Here is a 27079-nt window from a genome sequence, read left to right as displayed (position 1 = left end):
GAGCTTCTCTGGTTTCCTGATTTGCATCACTTGTCAGCCTTGTTTCCTTGGGGTTATCACTAGTACATCGTATGTTGCATTTCAGCAATGACCGGAAATCCAACTGCTCCAGTGGCTCATGACAAAGGGTCATCTGAAAGGGATATTTGTATTAATAAACACACAGGTAATTGTCTGCAAACTCTGCAGCTCTATAGAGCTAGCTAATAGTTCACAAATGGTTTTGGATTTATAGCACATCTACTGTCATCAGCTCTATAAACCAGATTGATGGCATGCATCATATACAATGTTATGCTGACACATTAGTCCATTAGTCGATTTTATTGTTAGTGATCATTTTGTCATTTTGTTAGTCATCTAACACATTTGTTTGCAGTATTGTTTAGAGATTCTATTTGTGATACTTTTGTAAACCCTTGTAATAATGACAGTAGTGGCTGTTCCTAGTGTGCATGTTTGCACTAGACAAATATCCTGGGCATCATCCCAACAGTGGCATGACACCTCTTAACTTTTAATTCAAAGTGTGGATATACCTGGCTACAGTTTGAATAATGATGTTTTAAAAGATAGGATTTATAAAGCCTGAGGTGATTATTAGCTGAGCCTGGTTGTAAAAGATGTTTGTGTTCATTCATTCACTTTATTGAATGGGCATAAGGTAAGTATTAGTTTGTGTTGCACTTGCACACTATTGGCACTGTATGGATGTGGAGAACAGGTTATTATGGATGACAGGGAAGTTTTTATGTTTAAAGTTGCACTAAAAGATGCTTGCTTATATGAGATTAAAAAAAGAAAACAAGTGATTAATACATTTTAATTGTTATGGATGTGCAGCACATTTAACTGTGTGTTCACTTTTATCACAAAAATCACTGTAAGAGAGTGTGAACAAGAGATTTAAATGAGCAATAGAGGCTAGCATAGAGTAGTCTGGACTAAGACTTAGTGTCATCAGTTATCTAACACTGTGCAGTTCTGCTGTTAAGAAAAAAATGAACTGTTTGTGAATTTTTCCTGTTCCCCTGTCAGTCACATCACCTGCCTCGGTGAAATATTGCATACAAGCAAAAAATAATGCAGAAGTCATTCTCTTTATTTTACAGAAATTACACTGCACCCTGACCCCATGCATCCCTTTCATATACATGTATACAAGAACATTTATTGCACATGAAACAGTTCAAATGTCGTTGGGTTCCTGTAGTGAGCATCATTCCAGCAAACAGAGGAAGATCTCACTAACAGGAGCCCAAAATGTGTTTCACAATCATTTTTAACAATGTATTACTTTACATTAATAAAGTCTTTAATTCTGCAGTTCGATGCACAACACACATCCTTCACCGCACAGCTCGTCAACCACAAAAATGTGATCAACCACACACACTCTCACACACTTCCTATGGTATACCTGGTACAATATGGCATGTCACTGAAATACATTGAAATTGCACATGTAAGTACACTTCTCCTGCTGATAAACACTGCTGTAAAAATGCACTGTTAGATTTTCTAATGAGAAGTTACATCTGGACAGCATTGTGGTAACGTGAGAGTCCATGAAAGTGTGTGATGAGATTATCAAGGTGACCACATGGAAGAGCTACTGCGTTGTTTAGAAGTTCATAGCTGCGATTACCCACATCTCTGCTACTTTTTGACACAACAGCAGCCATCACTTGTTTTTTTGTTTTGTTTTTCATTTGAGTGTTTAAGTGCCGCTTATCAGTGCCAGTCACCACAGTCCTCTGTTACATCTGTGGCTGCTGAAGCTGGCCTGAATCTGAAAGTGCCTCACTTTCAGATCAAGTGCCAAGAAAGAACAAGTGAAAAAAACAACGTCTGACCTCTATGTGTTCACCAAAGTTGCACAAACGTCTAAATTTGCTTTAATGGTAAAATAAGTTCAATAACATTTTTTCAAATATTCCTTCTTTTTTTTTTAATTTTACGATCAAAAAATATGGTACTGGGTAATCATGCTGAAAGCTGATGTTGACCAAGATTTTTCTCCTTTAATGCAAGGTCTTTGGAAAAAGGGCTATTGACAATTTGGTGAGTTGCCATGGAAGTTCACGCCACTGATGCGCCAACTAAACTACACCTACAAAAGTTAGGCAACATGTTTTATGGGAGGATATTATGGCATAGACAACAGAAGTTCAGATACAGTGAGATTTAAGACTGGATGGAAATAGAAAGGGTCGAGGTGACCTGATAGCTGAGACGTTAGGGTGCATACCGCATCAGTGCAAATACCCTGAGCAGTGAGTCACTGGTTTGATGCCCAGGTGGCTGGACTATTTGCTGCATGTCATTCCCCATATTTTCCATCTCTCTGGACAATAACCGTTCAGTAAAGGCAGAAAACAGACTAAAAATTAAGATATAGAAAAAGGAAATAAACAAATAGAAAACAGTGGATAAAGGCTGTTTTCCAAGAGACATTCAAAAATTAAAAAATGGTGGAAAAACCTGTCAAGCAGAAACATCTGGGCCCAAGATGACATTTACTGAATATAAAAAACAGATCATGACTTCATATACCTGCTGTCTGGAACCAGTTGGCATTTCTGTTATATTTATGACTGATAGCTGTCTGCGGTGTGTTTGAATTTATAGAGGTCTTGGACCTGTGTTAGTAAAACACACCTGCTTTTACAACCAGTACCCTCAGGTGTTAGAAAACCAACCAGGAATGATTCTTTTTTTTTTTTTTTCAAAAGAGAAGAAGTGACTCAGCGTTTCTCAGGGGGAGGGGAGTGTGATTCACACAGCTGTGGATCTGAGCTGCATTCAAATAACACACGGCAGCCTATCAGACAGTTACAGTCAATATCAGTAATGCAAGTCTTGTCATTGTTGTTTGGGTCAGTCGGGCCGATTCTGAACAAAGTCGGTCTTCATCACTGAGCTTGTGGTGATTTTTTTTTAAAGATAATTAAGATCTTAATTAAATAAAAATAAAATCATTTCTTTTGTCAAAAATGTGGGTTTCTAAACTACACAGTGTGGTGTTATTTAAGCCATGTGTGAGGTATATGTCATATGTCTCGGCTGTGATGATCCCAAAGGTCCATGATTCCTGTTGCCTGGTGGCCCAGGTTGAGCTTTAGAAGAAGCAACTTAAGACAGCAGGCCCATAGAGCAGGTTAGACATAAATAAATGAGAGAAGATGTCCAGAGCAGGCTCAGCCAGACAGATAGTACATGCCATCCCTATTTGTGCTGTCCGTTCCTTTTTCACTTCATACCGTGACTCACCGCCAAGTCTACAGAGTCAAATCTTCATGCCCAGCTTGGCTTTCTGTGGAAAGGACACAAACAGAGGTCAAGTGCATTAAAAAGAGAATGAATATTTAGACTAACAGCTTATTTCACCAGGGTAAGTAGCAGGTAGATTTATGCCTAATGGAAAACAAATTGTAACAGTCAGAATTAAATACATTTTCAAGATGCTGGATTAATAATGGAACTTCACTGCTTTCATTACCAGCAGCAAAATTTGTCTGTCTTATAGTAGCAATTAGCACTGGCAATGTCATTATTTTAACCATGTTAGCCATCTTTCCCAAACATTATGCAAAGGGGCATTAACTACCTGCACAGCCGACCATTCGAGTCCCTTAGTATGGTACTAATTTGCCGCAATGTATGCATATGTATGTATGCATATGGAAGCATTTAGGAGCATCATTCACTGTATTTTCCCTTTTTTACTTTTCAAGTAAAGATTCTACATTGAAACATAGAAATGTTTGTGTGTTTGTTGCCTACATAGCTTTGGGACTTTGTTTACACCCCAAATCCCCAGCCAATCTTCTGACTTATGGCTCCCTGTCATCAAGCCTCTTTGTGCTAGCCTCCAGTCATCCTCCCAGCATGCTAGGCATCAAGATGTTAGCCTCCAGTTTTTCCCCCAGAATCCTCAGGCCTTTTTTACACAGAGATACACCCTGTCACAGATTCAGACCTGGGGCTGTCTCCTTTTGGGGGAATCTACTGTGCCTTTGCTAGCAGACATCTAGGTTAGAGTGCTTATTAAGGAATAAAGGTCATGGAGGTGCTCGTCAACCAAACAGCACCTTGTTAGCAGTGAACAGTCTCAACTTCAGCCCATGATTTCCAGTTACCAGCTTGAGCATCAACCCCAAGTCTCCAACTTCCAGTCTAAGCTTCAGTCTCAGCTGGCCAAGGGATTTGCTTTCTTGTGACGCAGAGCTTTCAACATCCAGGTGTCAGGTGTTCTAGTTGAAATAAGTTTGATCCTTGTGTCCTCTTCCTGGTTCCTTGTTAGTGATCTGGTAGTTACTAGCTTTGTCCTTAATCTCAGCCCCTGATAAGGGATCCAACTGCTCTGCTTTCACCTCCACCCAGATCTGTTCTTCACCATTGATGTTCAGCTCAATCTCTAGAGAGGCCCAGTCTTTACCCTTTACCCCTCCAGAATGCTTCTGTGCACTTGCCTGATCCTCGGGCCGTCCTCCTGAGACAGTCTGGCCTCGGGGTGATCACTGATCTCATTTTCCCTCATTCTTAAATTTGATGTGAACATAAACTGAAGCTCCTGACCTATATCTGCAGGTCACACTGGTACACACTGCACTGCTGCCACATGATTGGCTGACTGGGTAATTGCATGAATACCCAGATGTACAGTTGTACCTAATAATGTGCACTGTGACTTTAAATGTGTTTGTTTTCTTTGTTTTTCTAGTCTTTGTTGCCATGATGAGCTATGGTAGTTATTAGGTCCTTTCCTCTTCAGAAAGATTTATTTAAGACTAATCTTCTGACCTTTAGGTTGGTGAAATCATAAAAAAAGAAGAAGAAAGGTGAACTCACAATGCCAGAGGCATGTTTAGGTTTGACACTGTAGGAAGCCTTCTCCTTGGCCTGACGGAAACACTCTTCTGCTGCTTTTAACCTGCAGAATACAAATACATTACTCAGCATTAGGGTGCTTATCCATTTTAATGGTGTTCATTTTGCATTGAAGTTTTGATATCACTCTATTTAAATGTGAAAACAACAACAGGTTGTAGCAGGATGTGATAACCTACCTCTCCTTGAGAATAGTCTTGTTCTCTCTCTTCCACTGGTCCTTAAAGTCAGAGGAGAACTCGTGCCAGAGGCAGAAGAACGTGTTGGGTGAAACCTCCTTCTCACCTGCCTTGGCCTTCACTGAGAAGAACACTGTGAGCTCCAGGAACCTGACACAAGTCACAAAGTCACAGAGTCACTCCAAATAACTGGTAAAAAAAAAGAGGATATTTTTCAGTAATTAATAAGTTATATAGGTCCAGAAAGGACAGTGTCTGGGTCCAGACCCTATCAGTGACCTCTGATTTATTAAGCTTAGATTCCATTTTCCATTTTTAAATTGATAAATTTATCATTTGTAGCATTCAGTCAACATTTAATAATCCTTAATGTCAAAGTAAAAGGATGTTTTTAGCAACTTTTGAAAAAGTATTATTGATCAAAAACTGCAAAGTCTTCTGGATGGAGCACAGATCATCTCCAAGTGTTCTCAGGAGCACAGAGGCAATAACTCTCACTGTCACTCTAAGAGAACTTCAGACGTCCTCCGAGATGGACAACCTGCTGGAGTGACGTCCACCCCAGCAGCTCTCCATCAATCAGGCTTTATTGTAGAGTGGCTGGAAAGAAGTTATATGAAAGACTGCTGGAGATTGTCAAAGACCATTTAAAGGATTCTGAGAGCATGAGGGAAAAGATCCTGTGCTTAAAGAAAGAGGTGATGTTAACTCTCAGGATGACAGTGACCATTCTTGTCAATGAAATATGAGCACAGTTGTATACTCCATATTCATATGTGTGTTATCACCATCAGCACAAGGGTTGCTATATATAACCACTTGTACAATTAGAGGGAACTGAAAGAGGGAGGTGGTGCGGTGAAAGTTTAGAACTGAGCTGTTGACAGGAAGTATGCCCCACCCTTTAGCCAATCAGAATATCTTCTGTGGTCTTACACAAACAGCACTGGCTGGCACTGTAAATAATACTGTCCAAGTCAAAGTACATAGAGACAATTGCATTCTTTTTCTTTTCTTGATATATTACTATTACTAATCTGCTCAGATTCATGCATTCATCAAGGCTCCTTTTATTCTAGATGTTTGATGTTTGCCTTGTTTTATTGGTCAGATGCCCCTGACCAATAGGACAGCCCAGGTGGCCTAGTCATTTACACTGCGTGCACAATTATTAGGGAAGACGGGTATTTTGACCTTATTATCATTTTTATAAATATTTTTCAACTTCAACCTATACAAACCTGAATGTCTGTTGGATTTAATCATTATGAGTTGATGTGTATTTGTGTTTTGAGGGAGTGTGTGGCCAAAGTGATCAACACCCTATAAAAGAGATTTTAACAGACTCTGAAATGTCAAAAATTGTAAAATGCCTTTCAGATGGATGCAACACTCTCAGAAGCAGCTCAATTATGGGAGCGTGATCACTGAAAAGTCAAATGTTCTGTTGCACATAGTCAACAGGGTCGTAAGAAATGTGTGGAGAAAAAAAAAAAGAAAACGGCTAAAGACTTGAAAAGAACTAAACATGAAGCTGCCAGAAACCCATTATCCTCCAGCGCACCATATTTCAGAACAGCAGTGTATATATGACGTTACATTGCAGCTGCTATAGAAACTGCTCAGGCATTTAGACAGTTTAAGTACATATGAAACAGGTTGTTCTTACAGTTTGTGAGTGCTGCTGAGGTTTGCTTCCAGGGTCTCCAGTTCACTTTTAGCTAAAAAAAAAAATAAAAAATAAAAAGGAGAAATACAAAAGATCAAAACAAACAAGTCAGTGTGGTTGTTATCAGTAGCTGCTGCCCAATTCATCCCAGAGAAAAGTTATATAACAAGAAATAATTCCTTCCTTCCTGACCCACTTCTATGATGTGTGGCCCTCTGTACTTGCAAATCACTGCCCCTTTCCCAGAGTCAGCCCTCTTCTGCCAAAGATATTGTTACGATGTGACCCACAAGCTTTTCTATTCTAATATCAAAACGTTTTAGCTCCGAGTGTTTGGGGGACAGTTGTACAGACCCCTCCTATAGAATAGGAACCTATAAACAACATGCTTTTTGTTGTGGCACTTGTAGAGTCTCACTTGCTGCACCTGTCTTAATACATTCTGTGTTACCTTGCGTGAGGAATTCATCCATCTTGTCTTTGAAAGGCTGCAAGTTTTCCTCATCTGAAACCTTACACACTTTTTCCACTTCCGATGTACAAGCTGAGAAAAGTATCAAGAGAACAGTACAGTCAGGTCAAGATGTACAACTGTGACAAGTTAGGTACAAAAGTAAGGAAGGAATGTATGTATAATGTGTAATGTGTGTATGTGTTTGTGTGTGTTACCTCTGAGATCCTTCCTGAGTCGAGTCAGGTCTTTCTGAAAGTCTTCAAACTTCATCTGTGAAGACTGGAACAAATCATGAGGCTCAGGGATAGGATACAAGCTCGTCTCCCTGCCGGCATCCTAGTGACAGAGACACACAAACATGTTAAACATCATCACATGAAATAATTACAACAATCTTATATGTTTGATATGTTGAGCTAGATATCTCTGAATATGAGCTAGATACAAGTGGAGGCCTGATCCAAGGATTATGTCAAACAACACAGTGAAGAGAGCGAATGAAAAGGAAAACTGAGAGGAAGGAGAAGCAAGTATGAAAGCTTACCTCATCAAAATGTCGGAGGTAGTAGGCGACAATATAGGACAGAAGACTTTTTGTGCTGTCCTGCATTTGAAGAAAAGACAGACATAAGTTTAGAGAAGTGCAGAAATTGGTTTAAAGGAAATGATGTCCCTCACATGTTCTCAGTGACTATCAAGCTAGGTCTTTTTCACAACTAATAGAGTTTTTAAAAAAAGCACTTGACATACTATATATAATCACTCAACATAAAAAAAAATCAGCAGAAACTGAGACACTGTCTTTTTTTCTTCCTCATATTCTTCTTCCTGGAAACCCTGCTGCCTACATTACCCATGATGCAATCCCACTGTGGTAGCCTGGAGTCTATAGACCGCAGCACAAATGAGCAGGGGATGGCTCTAATTGACCCTGTTGTTATTGGTGGTATGCTGTCATGCATGAGGCACTTTGTAATGTGGTTTAAAAACGGCTCTACAAATAAAGATAATTACTATGTCACTTATACAAATTTTTATTTGTATTATTTATTAGCCTTTATTTAACCAGGTCGGTCCCGTTGAGATACAATGACCTCTTTTCCAAGGGAAGCCTGGCCAAGACAGCAGCATTGGAAAGTTGCAACAATTAAGAACACACAGACACTCACACAAAACAGATCAAATACATGCAAGATAAAAGCAACAGGACTAAGACTCTGGATTTACATTAAAACAAGAACATCTGTGCTATGAAGCCGCTCCAAAGTTGCAAGGTTGATGAGCTCCTTTAACTTTAAAGTTTTCTGCAGTGCATTCCAAGCATTCAGAATGAACTTTGGGCACGTTTAATAAGTAAAACTCGTTGGAACATAAGCAGTAATTGACATCTTTTGCTTTAGTCAGAGATGTATAAAGTAGAAGAGTGTGAAACATAATTAGCATAATATGTGAAACATAATAATATTTTTTCTAAAATGAACAGGAAAACCTACGTTTGAACGTCCACTAGTCGCACATGAATGAATAAAAGGTTGTCACTCTAACACTTGGGTTTACAGTTGTTAGTCCAAACACTTCTCCTCTGAACAGGACATCAGTCACAGTGCATGTATTATTCCTTTTATACCGGAGATTTAACATGAACATGGCACCAACAAATCCCATTGATGAGATCACAGCTGGCACGGTGCATGGTCACAGCTCATTTCTACCACAGCGTTTAATAATCTGTGTGCAGAGCAGAAAATCTGTTGTGAGCGCAGTCTGGCTCAGGTAACCCTGCATGTCAACTCTTTCATAATGACACGGTGATGTGGATTTTTCCTGAACTGTTCCCTCGGTGTTAAGAGGATACTACAAACAGCTGATGGAAACTGTTTACACAGGAATAGATGGGTAGAAGATACTAGAGCCAGAGCACAGGGACAGAAAGGGCCACATCGCTTTGTCTGTGCCTTTTGGCTGTGAGAGGGAACGACTGAATCAAACGTTACTCCAAGAGAGCTTCTGCAGGTTGACTGCATGAAGACTTACAGTAAATGACTGACTGAGGACATGGCTGAGCAGGATGAAAAGAATCATTTCTGTCCATTTACACCTTAGATGCCACAGGAAACACACTGAGTCAGAATCTAGTCCCTAACTCTGCATAGATTAGATAGATAGAGGTTTGATAGATGTAACTGTTCACTATATTATATTGTCATAATAATTAAATGGTACTAATACTATCATCGGGAGAAAAAACTGGGGTGCGGTATAGCTCAAAAGGTTGAGCAGACACCCAATACACAGAGGCTATAGTCCTCGCTGCAGCTGTCTCCCCATTACCTGCCCCTCTCTCTAACTGTCCTATCAAGGTGTAAAAGCCCCCAGAAATACTTTAAATAAAATGAATGAATTAAAAAAAACACCAATGGCTGCAAAGAATCAGGTCGAGGATTATTTTCAGCTTCTTTCCATTTTTACTCACGCTGCTCTTGACATCTTTGAGTTTGGGCAGGATGTCGAGGGTGAACCCGTCAGCCTGGCCTCTGGTTCGATTGCCACCATTCATGAAGTTACCAAAGGCCAGAACCAGACCTAGAACCTGCTTCACCGTCTCACTGTCCTGTAAGGCCTGCAGCGGACACCAGAGAATAGAGAGGGTGATGATGGAGATGATGGAGACGATGGAGGCGGCACAAAAAGACAGTGCTTAGTGATCGGGGTTAATTCTGACAGGTTAATATGCAGCTTATCTGCTGTTTGGACCGGACTCACCTTGCACACCCTCTGCAGTATGTCCAGCTTCCTTGTTATAGATGACATGCATTCAGAGAAGCTGGATTGGAAGAGGATGCAGAACACTCTGCCAGAGAAGTTTGGGATGGCAGAGAGCTGGTGGAGAAACCTGCAACACATCACACACACATGCAGGCTGCTTTAGCTCCAGTGATCAGAGTAACACACTCATCAGTGCTGATTTATCAGAGGACAAACTCACTGCTCAGGTTTGTCCAGAGGTTTAGCGTTCTCTTTGTCTTTAGTGGACTTGATGTGCTTTTCGATTTTGTCCAGCTCCTCCTGCTGTGCCCTCTGTGGGAGAGACACACGTCTTACACTTCATCTCAAGTATGTGCATATTACAACACTTGAAAGTATATTACAGTATATTATACTGTAATATACTATAGTAAAGTCGTGTCAGTTAAACTATATGATGTGAAATCAGCATGAAAGAAACCAGAGGCCCAGCTGTAAAACATAGGTTCCAATACAGAGACTTGACAAGAAGAAAATGTTTGAACCAGTTTCTCTTTTAATCTTGTCTTTGCTTGTCATATACTGTACATTATGAGGTGAGTGTGTCGGTGTCCCCTCGCTTTCTTTTTCTTTTACTGTTCAGCCACCACACCACACCATGTGTTCATATACTCATCTAGTCAGGCCAGACACTGACATCAAACCTTTGTCCTTCTATATATTTTATCAGATTGAAGGACAGTACTTCACAACATAGTCTATTGTTAGTCATATTTATCTAAACTACTGTGTATTGATTTGAAATGATCTGCACTTGGACTAAATTAGTTATTGAGATACAGGTGAGTATTATTTACTCACAGTCTAGTGAAATAGTTTAAAATACTTTTGAGTACTGTGACTCAGTGGGTTACAGTTCCAGCTACCCAGTTATTCCAGATTAAGCAGAGTAACAAACACATATGACCATACACCAGATATAATCAGACAGACAGCATGAGACTGTGAAGAGTGTGTGTTGCTCACATTCTCATACAGGGCCTGCAGAGTCTCCAGGTCCACCACTGTGTTGTCTAAGTTCAGGATAGCTGAGAGAAAGAGACAGAGAGAGACAGACTGAAGTCACTGTCGACTCATCACAGAAGTGAAAAGTAAAGTCGAATGTGGTGAAAGAAAATAAGGCGAAGGTAGACGAGACTAATCTAAATGTACTTGAACCTGTACTGTACACACAGATGAACTCACCATGCTGGATGTCTTTCATATCAAGGTGCAGAGAGGACATGAGTATGCCTACTGCCTGAGAGCGCTTGTTGTTCAGCAGCTTCACAACCTGAAAACACACAGACACAAGGTCAGACTCAAAAGCTTACATGTAGTTTGATGCATTGTCTCTCTCTAGTCCTCTTAAATGTCTCCACATAACGTATTTTGTGACTTGACATTATAAAGCGGAACTGACAAAAATCAAAAGGATCTTTCCAAAAGGATTAAGATAAACTATGACAGTAGGCTATGGTGTGAAATTAAAGGAAAGTCAGGGGTTACCAAAATGTTGTAGAGCTATATAGTATATCATTATACATTTTGGCATGTTTTACACATGAATTTTATATACATATATATATACTGTAGCTGTAGAATGTAGCTACTATGCACAAATATCACATATGCTATACTAACATCACAAGATCATCAACGAAGCCTCCAAGCCAGGAACCCGAGCTCTGACCAAGTTGTTTAAATAAACACACTTCAAAATGGTATTACAATTTTTTTTACATTGTTGAAATATAAAAAAAACCACTCTTTTCAGTTGTGGAGATAGCATGTTAAATTTTGTCAAACCTTTTATTTAAACATCTTCAGTTATTGACTGCAGAGAAGGTCTATAAGCCACATAAAATGTTTAATTTTAAAGAAGAAGTCATGGAAAAGCCACTTGTAAAGATGTAAACACACAGAAGCACACAGACCTGTTTAGCCTTGGACTTGGTGATGGTGTCAGACAGCGGCTGCTTCTTCACCTTTACAGCTGTTTTAGAGAACAGCTCCACAAACTCATCAAAGTCCACATCAGGCTCCTCGATTGTGTCCCACACCAATGAAGAAGAAACCTCCCTGAGAAACACAGTTACAACAGCGTTACAGTACAAGTGGCACGTAGACCTTGTTGTGGGTCATTCAGTTTCCCCATTCTCTTGCATGCAGCTTCAATCTAGCACATCGATCTTTCTTTATTTTATTGTGAAGGTTAACTCATGAGGGAACAAGACCCAAACCAACACTGAACGTCTTTTACTAACTTACCACTTTGTGTGTCTCACAGCTTGATACAACTTAATCCTGTGAGCCACAGAGCTCCATTGTTCCCAAACATAATTAAAAACACATCAGTGAGTCACGCTTCTGTACAGAGTGACATGTTCCTTCATCACCATGAAAACACACACTGTAGTTTATTTTGACTCAGTCCCACACACAATGTCCTGCTCCCCTTAGCACTCACTATGGCACCAAATGTGAATTGATCCACTACTGAAAATAGTTCCCCAACAAATCCCCGACATCTGCTTCCTGTTTGAGTGACATTTCTTGAAAACTACAATGAGCCACTGTATCCAGGTTACTCTTTTACATTATAATGTCTACAGCCATCCTCAGTGAGACAGACCACCATCAAAACTCTTAACACCAAACTTGTCCTCCTATCTTTGAACAGTCCCTTCAAGATTTTCACTATTCCTTTCCTTATCTAGAGCACATCCTATTCCAACTCAAGATGGAAGTTTTAAAAGAAGTGGCATCATTTGAAGGCGATCGCAGCTACAGCTGTTACTTATCGTCCTTACTTTTTGCTTTCCAGCTGGATCCTGGTCCAGTAGAGCGGCTTCATGGGCCTGGGCGGCTCCACCAGAGCCTTCCTGGGTGGTTTCTCCTGAGTCAGACCCAGAGCGAACAGCCCCAACGGCAGGGGAGGAGGCAGGGAGCCCAGGCTCCCTGGAAAAGCTGGAGGAACGCAGATGGCTCCTGGTGGAGGAGGAGGAGGAGGAGGTCCACAGCCTGGAGGTGGTGGTGGTGGTGGAGGAGGAGGTGGGCCTCCAAATCCTGGTAATGGCGGAGGAGGCGGAGGAGGTGGAGCAACGCCACCTGGGAGAGGAGGAGGAGGTGGGGGTGGGGGTGGGGCAAGGCCACCAGGAAGAGGAGGAGGAGGAGGAGGGGGAGGGGGTGGAGCAATCCCACCAGGGAGAGGAGGGGGTGGGGGTGGCGGCGGTGGTGGTGGGACAAGGCCAGCAGGAAGGGGAGGAGGAGGAGGAGGTGGTGGCGGAGCTGGCATTGAGCTTCCTGGTAAGGGTGGAGGAGGAGGTGGTGGAGGAGGAGGTACCACAGTCTGGCCTGGGAGAGGAGGCCCTGCTCCTCCAGGAGGGGGAGGAGGCTGCTGCTGACAGGAACACTGGAAGCCGTCCTGCCGGGGCGGGGGCTGCAGGAGGCCGCTGACTCCACCCGACTCACTACAAGGCACTTTGAACTTAAAGCTGTCGTCCATGGGCGAAGTCTGCACCGACTTGGCCTCCAGGCTGTCCGGGTACGGAGCCGCCTCCGTCTGCAGGTGAGCATCGCACACAGCCCTCAGCAAGCCCTCGTCTCCACCACACTCCTTGTCCGTGGTGGTGGTGGTGGTGGTGGTGGTGGTGATGGAGGGGGTCACGCTGTCCCTGTCCAGCAGAGGGGGCTGTCGCTCCAGCTCAGCAATCTTAGTCCTGAGGTCCTCTATGGTTTGCTCCAGCTGCTGGATGACGTTGATGTGTTTTTCCTTCAGTTTGGTTGAAGGGAGGACACGTTCCTCCTGCAGACGAGACAGAGCCACAAGCTGGATGAGAGCATAAACATAGATTGTGTTCAAGTTGACTGTGTTAAATACTGACATCATGGGACCAGGCAGAGTAGACTATGATGTAATTGGTAGGGATGGACAGACAGAGTAGATTTATTCAAGTAGTTAAAGTTTCCTTTTTGAAGAGCTTCTCCATTTGTAATGTAACACCAGTGAAGGATGTCTCCTCTGACTGGTGTGCTCTCCACTGTCTGACTGAGTTCAGTTAAATACATGGGGTGCCTTTATTCACTCAGCAAAATGAGCTCTGAAGTTATTTATAAACAAGTCTTATATCATCAGGGGTTCCCAAACCTTTCAGCCCGCGACCCCCAAAATAACAGTGTATGGCACTGTTATTTTGAACCCCGGTTCTACATTACAATGTTCTACATTACAATGTTTTTATGGTTTGTAAATTCACATCCATTATTTCTCTGAAACTGAAAATGCTTTATCTCAGAAGAGTAAAAAAAGACACATTTAATTAGGATCATGCACAGTAATTATGTGTGAAATCATTTTGGACAAGAATGAAATATAATGTTCTCTGTACCACTCAGTTTTTCACTTAAAGCAGAAGTAAGTGGTCCGGTCGTTTTCGCTAATGCTGCGTTCCAGTCAGGCTTTTGAAACCGTAAATTACAGCTTCAAGTCACAACTTACGACTTTGTAGCGTTCCAGGCAACCCACTCGTGTTTTTCCGACCTGTTTTACCGGTGAAAGTCACTATAACGGCCACTCGTAACTTCCGACCGGTGAACTCGTACCAGATCGAACTGGTACGACTTCACGGTCGGAAAAATACGAGTTTCCTTGAACGCACCATAACAGTCCTCGTCCCTACGTCGCCACATTCACGGCGTCCCTTGGCTGCACACACAGCCCTGCATGCCGTTCTCTCTCCTCATTGGATAAAAACTGTAGGATACGATAAATGTTTTCTCTTCGGCTCAGAGCAGAGCAGAGGGACTGAGAGACCCGTGTTTCAGACCAAACACTCTATGTAAGTGATTGCTGTCGGAAGATATAACTATTTAAGACTTATATTAACACAAATATATCACTTACTTCTGCTTTAAGCTTCAGGCTTTTAGTCGGGCAGAGAAAATTAAAGTGACTGACCAGACATTCCTGACTCTCTGTCTGTTGTTGGTTCACTCCCAAGGTGGCTGCTTGGTGTTCTGGACAAAGAGACACATCAGCAGGTCAGGAGAATACAGCACAGTAGAAACAGTTTTCACAAGGCTCATCATCCATTGGGTAAATATTAACACATAGAAGCATGAAGTCATTAATATACATAATACCATCCTGATTTTGCTCAGTGTTTCCAGCTTATATCAAAACGACATTTTTCTTTACCTCTAACCAGGTAACCTTTCAACAACCAGTTCAAGCATCATCACTTTTGTACCAAAATGCACTAGATTCAATAAGAGATGGGTTGAGAGTACCTGCCTGAGCAAACCAGCTGCAGTGTGTCAATTAAAACTCTGACAGAACTGTCATATAATTGTAGTAAAACACCAGAATTTGTCATGTGAAAATAGCACAACACATCAGGACACTGAATCAGGACGAAGAAAATAGCAGCCAATGATGCTGAATCAGACTACATAGAAATACTCAACATATTAACAGCACATGGTACTCAGGTTTCAGGGAGCCTCCACCCACTGTGGTACAGGATGGTGTATTTCATGATCTGATGTTAGCAAACAGGCCGACTAACCTTCACCTGAGGCCCAACAACAATGGCAGCCTGCCAGTGTTTGCACATTCTCAGGCTTTGAATCAGCACAAAAATACAGCTAACAGCTGCAGAAACTATTACTGACCTTGATTGTCCTCTGCACATGAAGACGCAGAAATCCCATTCAGAGGAGGGAAGGAGAGGAAGAGAGGGAAGAGGAAACAAACTGTGAACGCATACAGCTGACTGACAGGAGGCCTCCACGGTCAAGCTTTAAAAACTTACAAGAGCAAATCATATTATTGTCACAGAACTGACAACAGTACCACAAGGACACCAGGCACTGTTATGTGGGATTCGCTGACACAGCACACAGTTTTAAACACTCCAGCGCTGTAAATGTCAATCAAGTCAGTCAACTTGATGATTTTGATGTTGATGGTGATGTTGATTACACATTAAACCATTACAGTGGCTCCTCTGGAAACAGGACGTCTTAGGAGGATTGTGTTGGGGGTGAATCCACTTGAATTCAATCAACACTAACAACACAAATAGATAAATTAAATAATAAAACTAAACTAACCAAATATCAGCATCTATAGATAATAAGACAAACATGATGATCTCTTGCATGTGACATCCAGTATGTGCAGGACATGTGTGGTGTTGTTTTTACCAGCCTCTGTGGATTTGGCTCCTGGTCTATTGTCTTGTCTTGACCTGCTGAGCTGCCCAAGTAGCTTTCCTTCCAGAGGATCCTGGGAGTGCGGCTGGCTAACGGCTGCCCAGGTGTACAACTGGTCATGCTGGGAGTTAGAATAGGAGCAAATTAGTAAATGGAAAGAGAACTGAATAAAGTCTTTCACTTTGCTTTAAATAAATACATGGTAAATACTTAAAAGAGAGGACTTTGAAAATGTGTGACACAAATACCTCACGAAAAAAACATCTGAGCTGCAACCACTTACATCAAACTTGGCTGTTGGTGTGGGGGAGATGTGGGTGCTGCTGCCTCCCAGCTGCTCTCTGAAGCAGTCGGTGAACGGCAGCAGGAGGCCCATGGCCAAGATCCTGGAGCACAGCCTCTCAGCCTCCTCCGGCTCCTCCTGCTGCTGCTGCAGGAACAGCTTCTCCAGCAAAGTCCGACCTGGGCGAGCGTCAATGAAAGACAGAAACAAAACGGTCGGTGTGCAACTGGAAACCACAGATATGTCAGTTAGTTGTCCCCACATGTGAGGAAGGGGTTAACTTTACAACAGGGTGAGATACCAAGATCAGCTTTGCTATGTCAAGGTAATATCAGGTCAACACATCACAGAGTGTGTCTTAATTCCAGTGTTACCTGTTCACATCATGCTGTAGTCTAGCAGCCTTCTTAGGACAGTTATAGAGTCATTCCCACATCTCTTACTCACCAACTGATGTGTTTTTAATAGTCATACTGCAAGCTTGAGTCATAAGCACAGTGTAAATATATTGACACTTGACACTTTAGCTTTAATAATAGGACTTAGATTAGATGAGTTAGACTTGTTAACTAGCAATTAACAGATGTCATCACTGGCATCAAGCCAGGCCCTTGGTGCCAGGAGTCAGTGATGTAGATGTGGCTACATAAAGTGAATAAGAAGCATGAAGTAACTGAAGTAAGTGAACTTCTATTAGTCTTATAGGAGTGTGGTGTGCAGCAGCCCCCTGGTGGTCACCCACACCTGCAGTTCCAGTCTGTTTCTGGGCTCTGTCTACTTTCTGTCGGTCCATGTCTCACAAACAAGTCAGCCTGAAATTTCTACCAAGGTCTTAGGCAGTGGAGTTGGCACCAGAGGTCGTGGGCATGAGAGTGTGTTACATACATCAAACTGCCTGCTGTGTGCTGTGTTCACACTCCTAACTCAGAGGGCTGAACTTTTTTTAATTTTTTTTAAAAAGTTTGACGGATGAAAAAGGAACCATACTGAGTGAGCTGTCCTATTCATCACTGTGTCTGTGCCCTGGAGAAAATGTATAATGTCATAGAGCAGCCAGCAGGGGTTTGAAGAGAAGCCACAAGAAAACATGAGAGGAAAAGAAAGAGAAAGATGAACAGATCATTCCTCCACATGAGGAACAGAAAGAGTTGTGTGGCCTATAGGGGACAGTGTCAGATTAAAAAAAACAAAAAAAAAACTCAGCAACGTTGAAGAGCACCTCAGTGAGAAAGACACAGGTCAGCAGGGCCCATGCAGAAAGGCAGCTTGTACTCACACTCATATGGACACTGACCCAAATGAATGACATGCAGCCAAGTTCATTTTAGTGCTGAATCATAACTGAAGTTATCTGAGAGTACTTTTTATATATAGAGAGAGTATAAGTATAAACCTAGAGTGGAACCAAGCTTGTGATGGGCGAGTGTGACATGTGATGCCACAGGGAAAAACTAACTAAAGCTCCTGGCTGAGAGCTTCAGGGAGGAGATTTTGGAGCAGACTGAAGAAGAGGAGATGCTCAAAAGCTTAAAGGGAAGATGGGAAACCACAAAGAGGCAGACAGGAAAGAGGAAATCTGTCCTTGTGATGGAAAAGCTACACAAATTATTTAGAAGGGAGGGGTCGGAGTCCTGGTATGATTATGTTTTTGTTTTTTTTTCCATTTTTGCTGGAGGGAGTGTGCTCAGATTTGAGGAGGTAAAATCTCTCTCTCTCTCTCTGAGATATGATAATTAAATCTTAAGCTTATGGGATCATTTCACACTTTGAATTCTTCAAATACTGTTGAAATTGTTGGACATATTGGGGGGAAGGGTATTTGAGTCTTACTAGGTCAAGTCAGTGGTCCAAATAAAATATTAATATCTTTTCAGACAGTGAAACATGAGGTTAAGCCCCTCTCCTCACACCAGCATATTACATATCCTCCTCAATTGTCTTCATTTGATAGTATGATCAGTTTTGTTCAGTTCAGCTCATGTAACTGTCTGATACAGTAAACAGCAGTTAAAGAGTGAAAAACTTTGCAACAACCAGCGTATTATTTCATCACACTCTTTCTGTCTTTGAACCAGACAGTACATTACCGCTGCTACTTTACTGTTGTTGATGTTCTTGGCCCCATGACAGCTCCAATACAAACAGCTCATCATTCAGAAAGTAGCATTATGGGATGTGGAGGTAAAGAGAAACCAGGAGCTGGTTTTCCTGTACATCTCTGACTGAGAGTCTTCACCACATGCCAGACACATCAGCAGTGATGGAACCACATCAGGCTCACATAGTCTAGTTATCTGGACTGGGACAAATGCACCTTAACTACAACATGATAAGCTGTAACCTGCCACACTCTGATGATGAAGTTTACCTGTTGGTTTACAAGCTGAAGAGAACCGTAAAGGGACGTACAGGATCAATGTGTTGAGCTTGTCTCCAGCTAAAAATGCCTAAATGCATTATTAATGACACACTGACTGACATCATGATGTCTGTAGTGTGCCACTGCCCACCATCTATGTCTAGGACATTGACTAAAAGCCTTTAATGTGGACAGAGAGGTCATGTCTTCCATGTATTGATCTTTTTTTCTTTTTTCTTTTTAAAAACAACCCATTTAACTGTTCTGTATATAGAAACCTACATGTTCAGATTCAGATTTATAAGCATTTTTGTCCTCAGTGCCATGTATGGTGTTGCATTCAGGGTCCCAGGGAGCAGTACTCACCAGTGAAGATGTCTTGAAAGCCACACGTAGAGACCTGTCCACAGGAGGACCTTCTGGTAGCACATAAGGGCTGGCTGCCTCCTCCTCTGTAGCCCACCAGATACTCTCCAGAACCACAAGAGACTCCTCCGTCCTCCTCTCTGCTCCTCAGCCTCCTCTCAAGCTCCTCCGTCCAGTCGGCTGAGCGACTCAGAGACCCAGCCAGGCTTCGTGAGCGCTGTCTGCGGACCTGGTGACCCTCGGCCATGGTCCTGTTGACAGCCATGTTGTTAGTTTGATTTACTTTGATCAGGTGGCTCAGACAATTCAACTGAATCTTGAGTAAAATGCAGCACATGTATACATACAAACATGCATAGACTGACTTTGAAAGACCTAAAACCAACTTTACTTCTAAGCCAGAAACCATGATAACATCATATCTAGCTATTTGCTGCTTGCCACAACAACAAAGGTTATGTTCAATGTGATGGACTATATCTCAAGCATGGTTTTTGTCTGAAGATGAATAGAGGTGAAAGGAAGGAGATAAAAAACTTATAAGACTTATACATACAAAATATCTGTAGTATAGTTAAGTTTAAGATTTATAGTAGGTCTATAAAAGGCTAAAACATCCAAAAAATATCCACCTATCCATCACTATATTGATACTGTTACTGTTGTTTGGGAAATGCTTCCTTGATATAATTCCTAGATATTAACATCAACTACCTTGGTGTAGGTCAAACTGTATCTCCAGGTGTGTTCTCCATCTCAGAAAATTAACAACACGGTCCATTAAATAGATAATTGATAGGTCACTTAATGCCTCAGCTAACAGCACAAACAGCCCAATCATAGCTTAGCAACAGTAACTAGGCACTGCAGGGCTGCCAGGCCTTAAAGTTCCAGTCCTGCATTGTGGTGCGTGAGGCAGCACTCGATGTGAAGAGCTGGGATGACTGTGTCCAGAACAGAAACACAGGCCCACACAAATAAGGAGTGGGTTAAAGCCAGCTGCCTTATTTTGTAGGCTGGGCCTGACGGGAAGCACACATGCGCCGATAGTTGTCATTTGTTCCCTCCAATATCTCGAATTGACCATACACATCATTAGATGCTTGAAGCTGAAAGGAAACTGATTTGTCCCCTCAGTATTCAGAGTGAACCTCCAGGATGTGTGTGTGTTTCACTGTGTGTGTGTGTTTGTCACTGAACTCCTGCTTCCAGTAAAGTGAACACAACGGCAGCCAAAGTTTTGGGCTCGATTTGTATTCTTCCCGTGCCAGACGCCGCTCTCTCTCCTCCACTCAAATAAATGCAGGCCACATCACGGATGCACATGATTGATATCAGGCACTGTGATACATCTGTTTCCCCTGTCACTGCAACGGGCTGCAGGACGGCTACATTTCATTGTCGTCGTTTGTCTTTTTAAAAACTGGCTTTGCTGCTGATTTATCACTGTGCTCTGTCACTGTGAACCAGCCAGCAGAAACAGAAGCATACATTCTGACTTTAATCCTGCGGCCTGTTAGATTTAGTCTTAATTCTTTTGGCAGTAACCTACTGCAGTGCTGAGCTAACATGATGTATTATACAGTATAGAGCCATCAACTGTATAGGCTATCTAATAATAAAAATAACAGTATCTTTGCAACATCCAGATGATAATACAAGTCAGCAGAGGCACTTAAATGCACTTTGAGATAAAGTTTTGAACCACTAATCCATTAGTAGCAGTGGAGATCTAACAATGATAATTGTGATTTGAGCTGACAACTGATTAAAATGAGATCCTGACAAGACTTGGCAGGTGCAGCAACAGTAACTACAGTGAGAGTTTGGGAGCCTGGTTTATAATAAACTGGGTCACAGCTCGGGCCATCAACTCCATTAGTAACACTGTAGCCTACTCAAAGTTATTGTGATAAGAGCTGGGAGCACAGTCACTGCAGCAAAGTGGACAATTGGGCAAGAAACACAGGCTAAACAAAGCAGCTCCATCATAATCATTGATGCAGCGGTGGTTTTCAAAGTGGGGGCCAGGGCCCCCTGGGGGGCCGCCAGGAGTTCCTAGGGGGTCCTCAGCGAATTGGAGGGAAGATGAGAACAAATGCAAATAATAGGTAGAACACAAGTCCGCACACCAGCAGCAACTCCAAGGTAATTGTTTATAATCAAGGTGATGATAAACAACTACCTTGGAGCTGCTGCTGGTGTTATGTATGTGTGGACTTTGTGTTTTGCCTGTTTCATGCATTTTGTGTCTGGCACCCAGCTTTCAGATTTAGTGGATGTGCGTGCATTTTCTGTTGTTTTTCAACAAATGCAAATAACAAAATAAGATCGAATTATTGTATTTTGGGCATTATTATAAAATCTAATTTATGATAATATAACATATCGAAACCTTATTTGCCATGCTCATCTTTCAAATTGCCTGCCAGACAAAGTATCATTCATGACATCATGACCATTAACTGCTAACTGTTTCAGAACCCAGTGGGTTTGCAAAGTGGGCCCCGGCCAGAAGCTAACGCTATTCGAGAGGGGCCTTGCCATGGAAAGGTTTGGGAACCCCTGCTCTAAAGAACTGAAACTGAAAGTGAACACACCACATTATGGTGAGGTACTTTAGGTACACACCCTAATGGAAGCAGAAAGTGGCAATAAACTGACAGCTTGGATTTTCACTTTAACTCCTCCTTCAGAATGACTCCAGCTAGCCTGGATGTTTGTTTATAGCTACAATCATGCAGCTAGCAACACTTCAACACTTAACTGAGTAATGACATCATTTGAAATAATGATGCAATGAATCCCAAGAGAATTTCTTCTTTACTAATCAAAGAGAATCCACCTCTCTGCTTCTCCTGCTTAAAGTTAAACTCAAATCCCAGTTTCTTTTAAACCAGCATCACATCAGAGGGAAAGTAACATCAAAGACGTTCAGATCAGATCATTGACATGCACCACAGGTACCTGTGGAGGTGATGGTGGGCTCTGCGCGGGGACAGGGGGCTGTGGGAGGGGGACAGGACTGGGGAGTATCCCGGGGAGCTGAGCTGTCTGGTGGTGGTCTTTATGTAGGAGGGGAAGATGGGGGGGTAGGGTTTGACCACAGGGCTGGAGGAGGTGGAGGAGTAGGTGGACCTGAGGAGTCTTTTGGCCAGTGTGGGGCTCTCCTGGGGGGGCAGAGGGGCGAAGCAGTTGCTGCTCCTCCTGCACTGCTGGGAGGAGGGGGAGGTGGAGGCGGAGGGGGAGGGGGAGGTGCCGGTCCTGGCGGGGGCAGAGTGGGCCAGCTCGGACCCGGCACTCAGGCAGTCCTCGAGAGACTCTGCACTGGTGTCCGACGCCAAATGACCCTCACCTCCTTCAAACGGGGCCCCCGGCCTCGGCCTCGGCCCCTCGCTGGTTTCCGGGCTTCTGCTGAGGCCGTTTGTGGGTGGGGGGCTGAGATCCAGCTCCACCCCGGACCCCCTGTCCTCCTGAGGGGATTCACCTCCTGCTTCCTCCTCCACCACCTCCACCTCCTCCTCCTCCTCCTCCACTGGGGGTTTCCCAGTGCTGTCAAACTTAACACCAGTCGTCATGGCGACTGGGCTGACTGCTGTCCCCCATTCAGTAGCCATGGTGATGGTTGTGAGAGGGGGCTGCTGTACCAAAGCATGCTGGTCTTTTGTGCCCGTGGCAACACAAAGAGAGGCTTCTCTCTCCCTCTGCCCCTTCCCATTTAGCTCCGGACGCCCCACCTCCCTGTCCGCCTCCCTCCTCTCCTGCACCTCTGTATGGAGGGGAGGGGGGCGGAGCGCCGGGGGCTGGGCCGTGGGCTTGGCAGCAGGGGCAGACAGAATTCCCGTCTCCAGGAATGACAGGGCATCAGACCCCAGCTCTAATTCGGGGGTCAGGTCAAGTTCCTCAGGAGGAGGTGATTGAACCACTCCGTTACTCTGCTTCCTCATCCCCTCTCCTCCTCCTCCTCCCCCCCAGCTCAGATCTATTTCTCCCCCTTCTTGCGCTTCCATAATTGAGTTAGCCTCCCCCTGCTGCTGCTGGTGCTGCAGCCTGATAGTGAACTGGATGTCTGCTAGCAGATCCTCGTGGTCAGCTGCTGAGTGGAAGCTGTAGATATCTGTGTCCGACCCCGAGCTCCCCCCCTTGTGCCCTCCATCCTCCGCGGGAGAGGTTGCTGCTGTCGAGGCTTTCCGCTGCATCTGCTGCCTCTGCTCTCCTCCTCCTCCTCCTCCTCCCCCTCTTCCAGCTCCATCCTTTTTCCCTTGTTCCACTTTCTTTTTCTTCTCAGGGAAAGCAGCCTCTGTGTCCGACTGTCCCAGCTCGTCTGCAGACAGGTCAGGTGTTTTGGTGCTGTCCAGCTCATCGTGCTGAGAAGCTAAAACGTCCTCCTTTGAGCCCGTTACCGAGGAGCACGCGTCTCCTTTCCCTTTCAGGTTGCTCTTTCTCTTGCGGATGGAGAAAACAGAGGACTTGGACTCTGATTTGTTTTTCTTCTTGCCTGGTCCGGTGCCATACACCCCCCCTCCTCCTGCACCGCCGCCTGCTCCTTTACCTCCATGCTTACCGTGGAGTTTCTTTCCCCCTTTTTTTGTCACGTCCCCTCCTCCCTCTCTCCATCCTTCATCCAGTGAAGGGTAGCTTCCATTACCCGATGCTGCAGCTTTCTTCTGCTTAGCCTCCTGGTTGCCCATGTCGATGGAGAGCGTCCAATGGCTGCCTGCTTCACTCAGGTCATGCCTGTGGTAGCTTTTTCAGTCAGGAGAGGTTTTAAGTGCCTGCGCCTGGAGGGTAGAAGCGTCTCGGCCTAATCTGTGGATGCACGTCTGGTGGAGGCGGAGGAGCTGCTGCTGCTGATGGGGTTTTTTTTCCTTCCTCTTCTTCCCCTAATCTCTGTTGTGTCAAGATCTTCCTCGTTGTTTTCCGGTGACGAAAGCTGGCGTGGCAGTGATGCTGGCGCTGATGCAGGAGGAGAGACATACAGCTCCCTCTTCCTCCTCCCGTTGCTCTCTCTGTCTTACCCTCCCCCTCTTCCTCCTCTCCATCTGCTGAGAGGAGTGACGTAGGCACTGCCTGCTCAGTGGAGCACTGACGAGGAGGCAGACTGGGAGAGATGGAGAGCCGCTGGGATGGGGACACAAAGCAAGGTCTGCTGGGAAAAAAAAGAGAGCAAAAGAGCCTGAGAGGAATAAAGATGCTGCTCTCTGCTGGTGGTTGAATATATATGCTGCCCCACACTACCCCACCTCTTGTGTCAGTGCAGTTATACACGTCTTTACTACATTTCCCATGATTCATAGACTGCTGCTCAGATTACCCACAATGCTAATAAAATGTGGGCTGCATTCAAATAAAGAGACCTCCAATGGAAAACATTAAAAAAAAAAAAACATACACACAATTAACAGTTAGTAGATGCTTTGTTTCTGATGTGATAATTTGGTAACCCTTTAATTTACAGGCCATCGAGAAATAGCCTAGAAATAACTGTCAATTTTATTGTAATGTTGAGAAAGAGTCAAGAAATAATGATTGATTGATTAGAAATAGCCCAGAAATAACGGTCAATTGCAAGAACTTGGTGGAGAAAAATTCTGGCCTTTCCCAAAAAAATCCATAGCATGAAAAGCATGTGTAATCTTTTGCCTTTATGAAAAACATGACATTACTATGAAATTGACTGTTATTTCTAGGCTATTTCTTGACATTACTATGCAATTAATTGTGATTTCTTGGCTATTTCTTAACATTATCACGTAATTAACAGCCTGTAAATTAAACACTTACCGATAATTTTAGACCTTATGGAGATAACACTAATTATCATCTTCCATTTCACAATTCCATTTTCCCATGTATTAAAAATGTATAATATTTAAAGGGGGCATCACATCATGGGGAACCTGCCAGTTGGCTCCTATAAAGACGTGGAAAAATAAGGATCTGCAACAATCACGATTCACCAAGAAAAAACCTGCTAACGAATAGATGTGCTCAGAGTTTTTGACGACATTTACCTCTCAATGTTGGTGGGAGGGAAAGAAAGGGGGATAAGGGGAAAATGAGACTTGGCACTGCCATCTCCTCACCTTCTGCTCTCTCCTGTATGACTTAATGTTATAAATGAAAAACAGGTGTTATTCATGATTTGACAATGTAAAACAAAAATATTGCTAACTGCATTCCACAGTCTTTAATAGACATGCAAAACACGTTTGGTCCATAAAGACCAAATACTTCCTAGAGTGTGACAGAAAATTGCCTGTGCCTTAATTAAAGCCAAACAAAATGGCCACACAAATTAAAATTTTCACTTTTTTTTTTTACTGTAACATTTTGTTTCATGTAAAGTTTTACATCAAACAGGTCACTGCAGTACATGTGAACACATTTTACTGAAACTGATTTATCACTAAACCTGATATTGAATATGAAAGTTGAGGGCATCTCATTTTCAAGTTGACACCACAACAAGACTGTTCCTGTTATTACTGAAAACTGACATAGAGAGATACTAACTAGATCAAGAGTGTCACAAACTGGCTCAGTATATATGACAGTGCTGATGAAAATGTTGTATTGTAAAGTAACATGGTGTGGATAGCAGTGTCATTAGTAGTGAATGTAGTGTGTTGATATATGAAGCGTGAGTGCATCTGTGCATGTGAAAGGAAACACCAAATCAAACCCAGAACCCTTTAGAGCCTATAGGAGAGAGAGAGAAGAGAGAGAGAGAGAGAGAGACAATCAGTCCGGGCAGGTCCATGAGTCCCTGACGACCTTCCACCCATGACTGCCAGCTCCTGCAGGAAGTGATCAGCTGCATTATGGCGGGCAGACAGGGCCAGGCGTGGTCGTAACAATACATTTGAATCAGTGAGGATCAATGATTTAGTGTTTGTATGTCTATACTGTGCCATGTGTACAACAGCAGTTTATCTTGAAGCCACTTGATGATGCTGTTGCACAAATATTAGGCTACAGCCGACCGAGTTCTAGAGGCGCATTAGTAGTGAAAGACAACGTGTCAAAATCTTTAACATGTTTATTTATTTTCAGCAATCATGGGTAAATATGTTGGAGGGTGATGATCTCATTTTACTGCTCCTCAGCTTATATAAACGTGTGAACATCAAGGCAAAACTGAAAATATCGGACAAAGTTGAGCTGCACACATCAATAAACACTCGAGTGCAAAGTATTAACGATGCAACACTTTGAAATAACCACAGATCGTTGTTATTTGTGTAAGACAGCAGTGGTGGAGAAGAACTAGTGGGTCGTTGTGTGGTGTTTGACTTTCAACTTTTCTTTAATCATTAAAGCAAGAAAAATCAAGATCATTTCTGAATTAAAACTGCGATTATGTAAAACTTCTCCAAAACATCCAGGCTGGACGGAGCCATATCAGACATTTAGGTCACTGCTGAACACACACACACTGTTTGTTCACGGACCTGTGGAAACAGACCAGGAGCTCACAGTTTGTACTTATTTAGCCAGTCACTCACCCAGAATAAATGGTGTTTATATACATTTCTGAGTGTGCTGTCTATGGATGCTTTTCCCACAGCGTCTAATAAAAATGAAGAATGTTTCTCTAGTTGGAGTCAGTTCCAGCAGTATACCAGAAAACAAGACTATTTTGTTGTTTCTCTTTTGTTTTATTTTACTTAAACTCTTTACGTTTTTGAAATTGACAGACCTGACACTGTGAGTGACATGCAGCTTCACATGCTCCGTGACAAACGGCTCTGTCAGTGTTACAGTGTAAGCACAGACTGAGGGGATTCACTCATGTGGCTACTTTTTCCGATCTACAGTACAGCAGGCTGACGTAAATTTAACTAAACATTTGTGTTCACATTTTTACATT

General features: G+C 43.0%; 1 protein-coding gene across 1 annotated transcript; it reads right to left on the bottom strand.

The window, feature by feature from the left end:
• Positions 1–1081: 1081 nt before the first annotated feature.
• Positions 1082–24313, bottom strand: fmn2b (formin 2b). The gene is made up of 20 exons (XM_085762277.1): positions 22174–24313; positions 19207–19457; positions 16482–16660; positions 16145–16319; positions 15550–15555; positions 14940–14998; positions 12793–13787; positions 11917–12061; positions 11186–11273; positions 10967–11028; positions 10182–10273; positions 9959–10088; positions 9669–9815; positions 7740–7799; positions 7411–7531; positions 7193–7285; positions 6742–6793; positions 5073–5222; positions 4855–4936; positions 1082–3316 (listed from the first exon to the last, which is right to left on the bottom strand). Exons 1-20 carry the CDS (start codon positions 23895–23897, stop codon positions 3290–3292), a joined length of 4638 nt encoding a protein of 1545 aa, XP_085618403.1. The 5' UTR covers positions 23898–24313; the 3' UTR covers positions 1082–3289.
• Between the last annotated feature and the right edge of the window lie 2766 nt (positions 24314–27079).

Source organism: Trachurus japonicus, chromosome 19 (genome assembly GCF_045865225.1).
Source record: "Trachurus japonicus isolate A0001 chromosome 19, Traja_1.0".
Classification (NCBI taxonomy): domain Eukaryota; kingdom Metazoa; phylum Chordata; class Actinopteri; order Carangiformes; family Carangidae; genus Trachurus; species Trachurus japonicus.
This window is presented reverse-complemented; position numbering and strand designations above follow the sequence as displayed.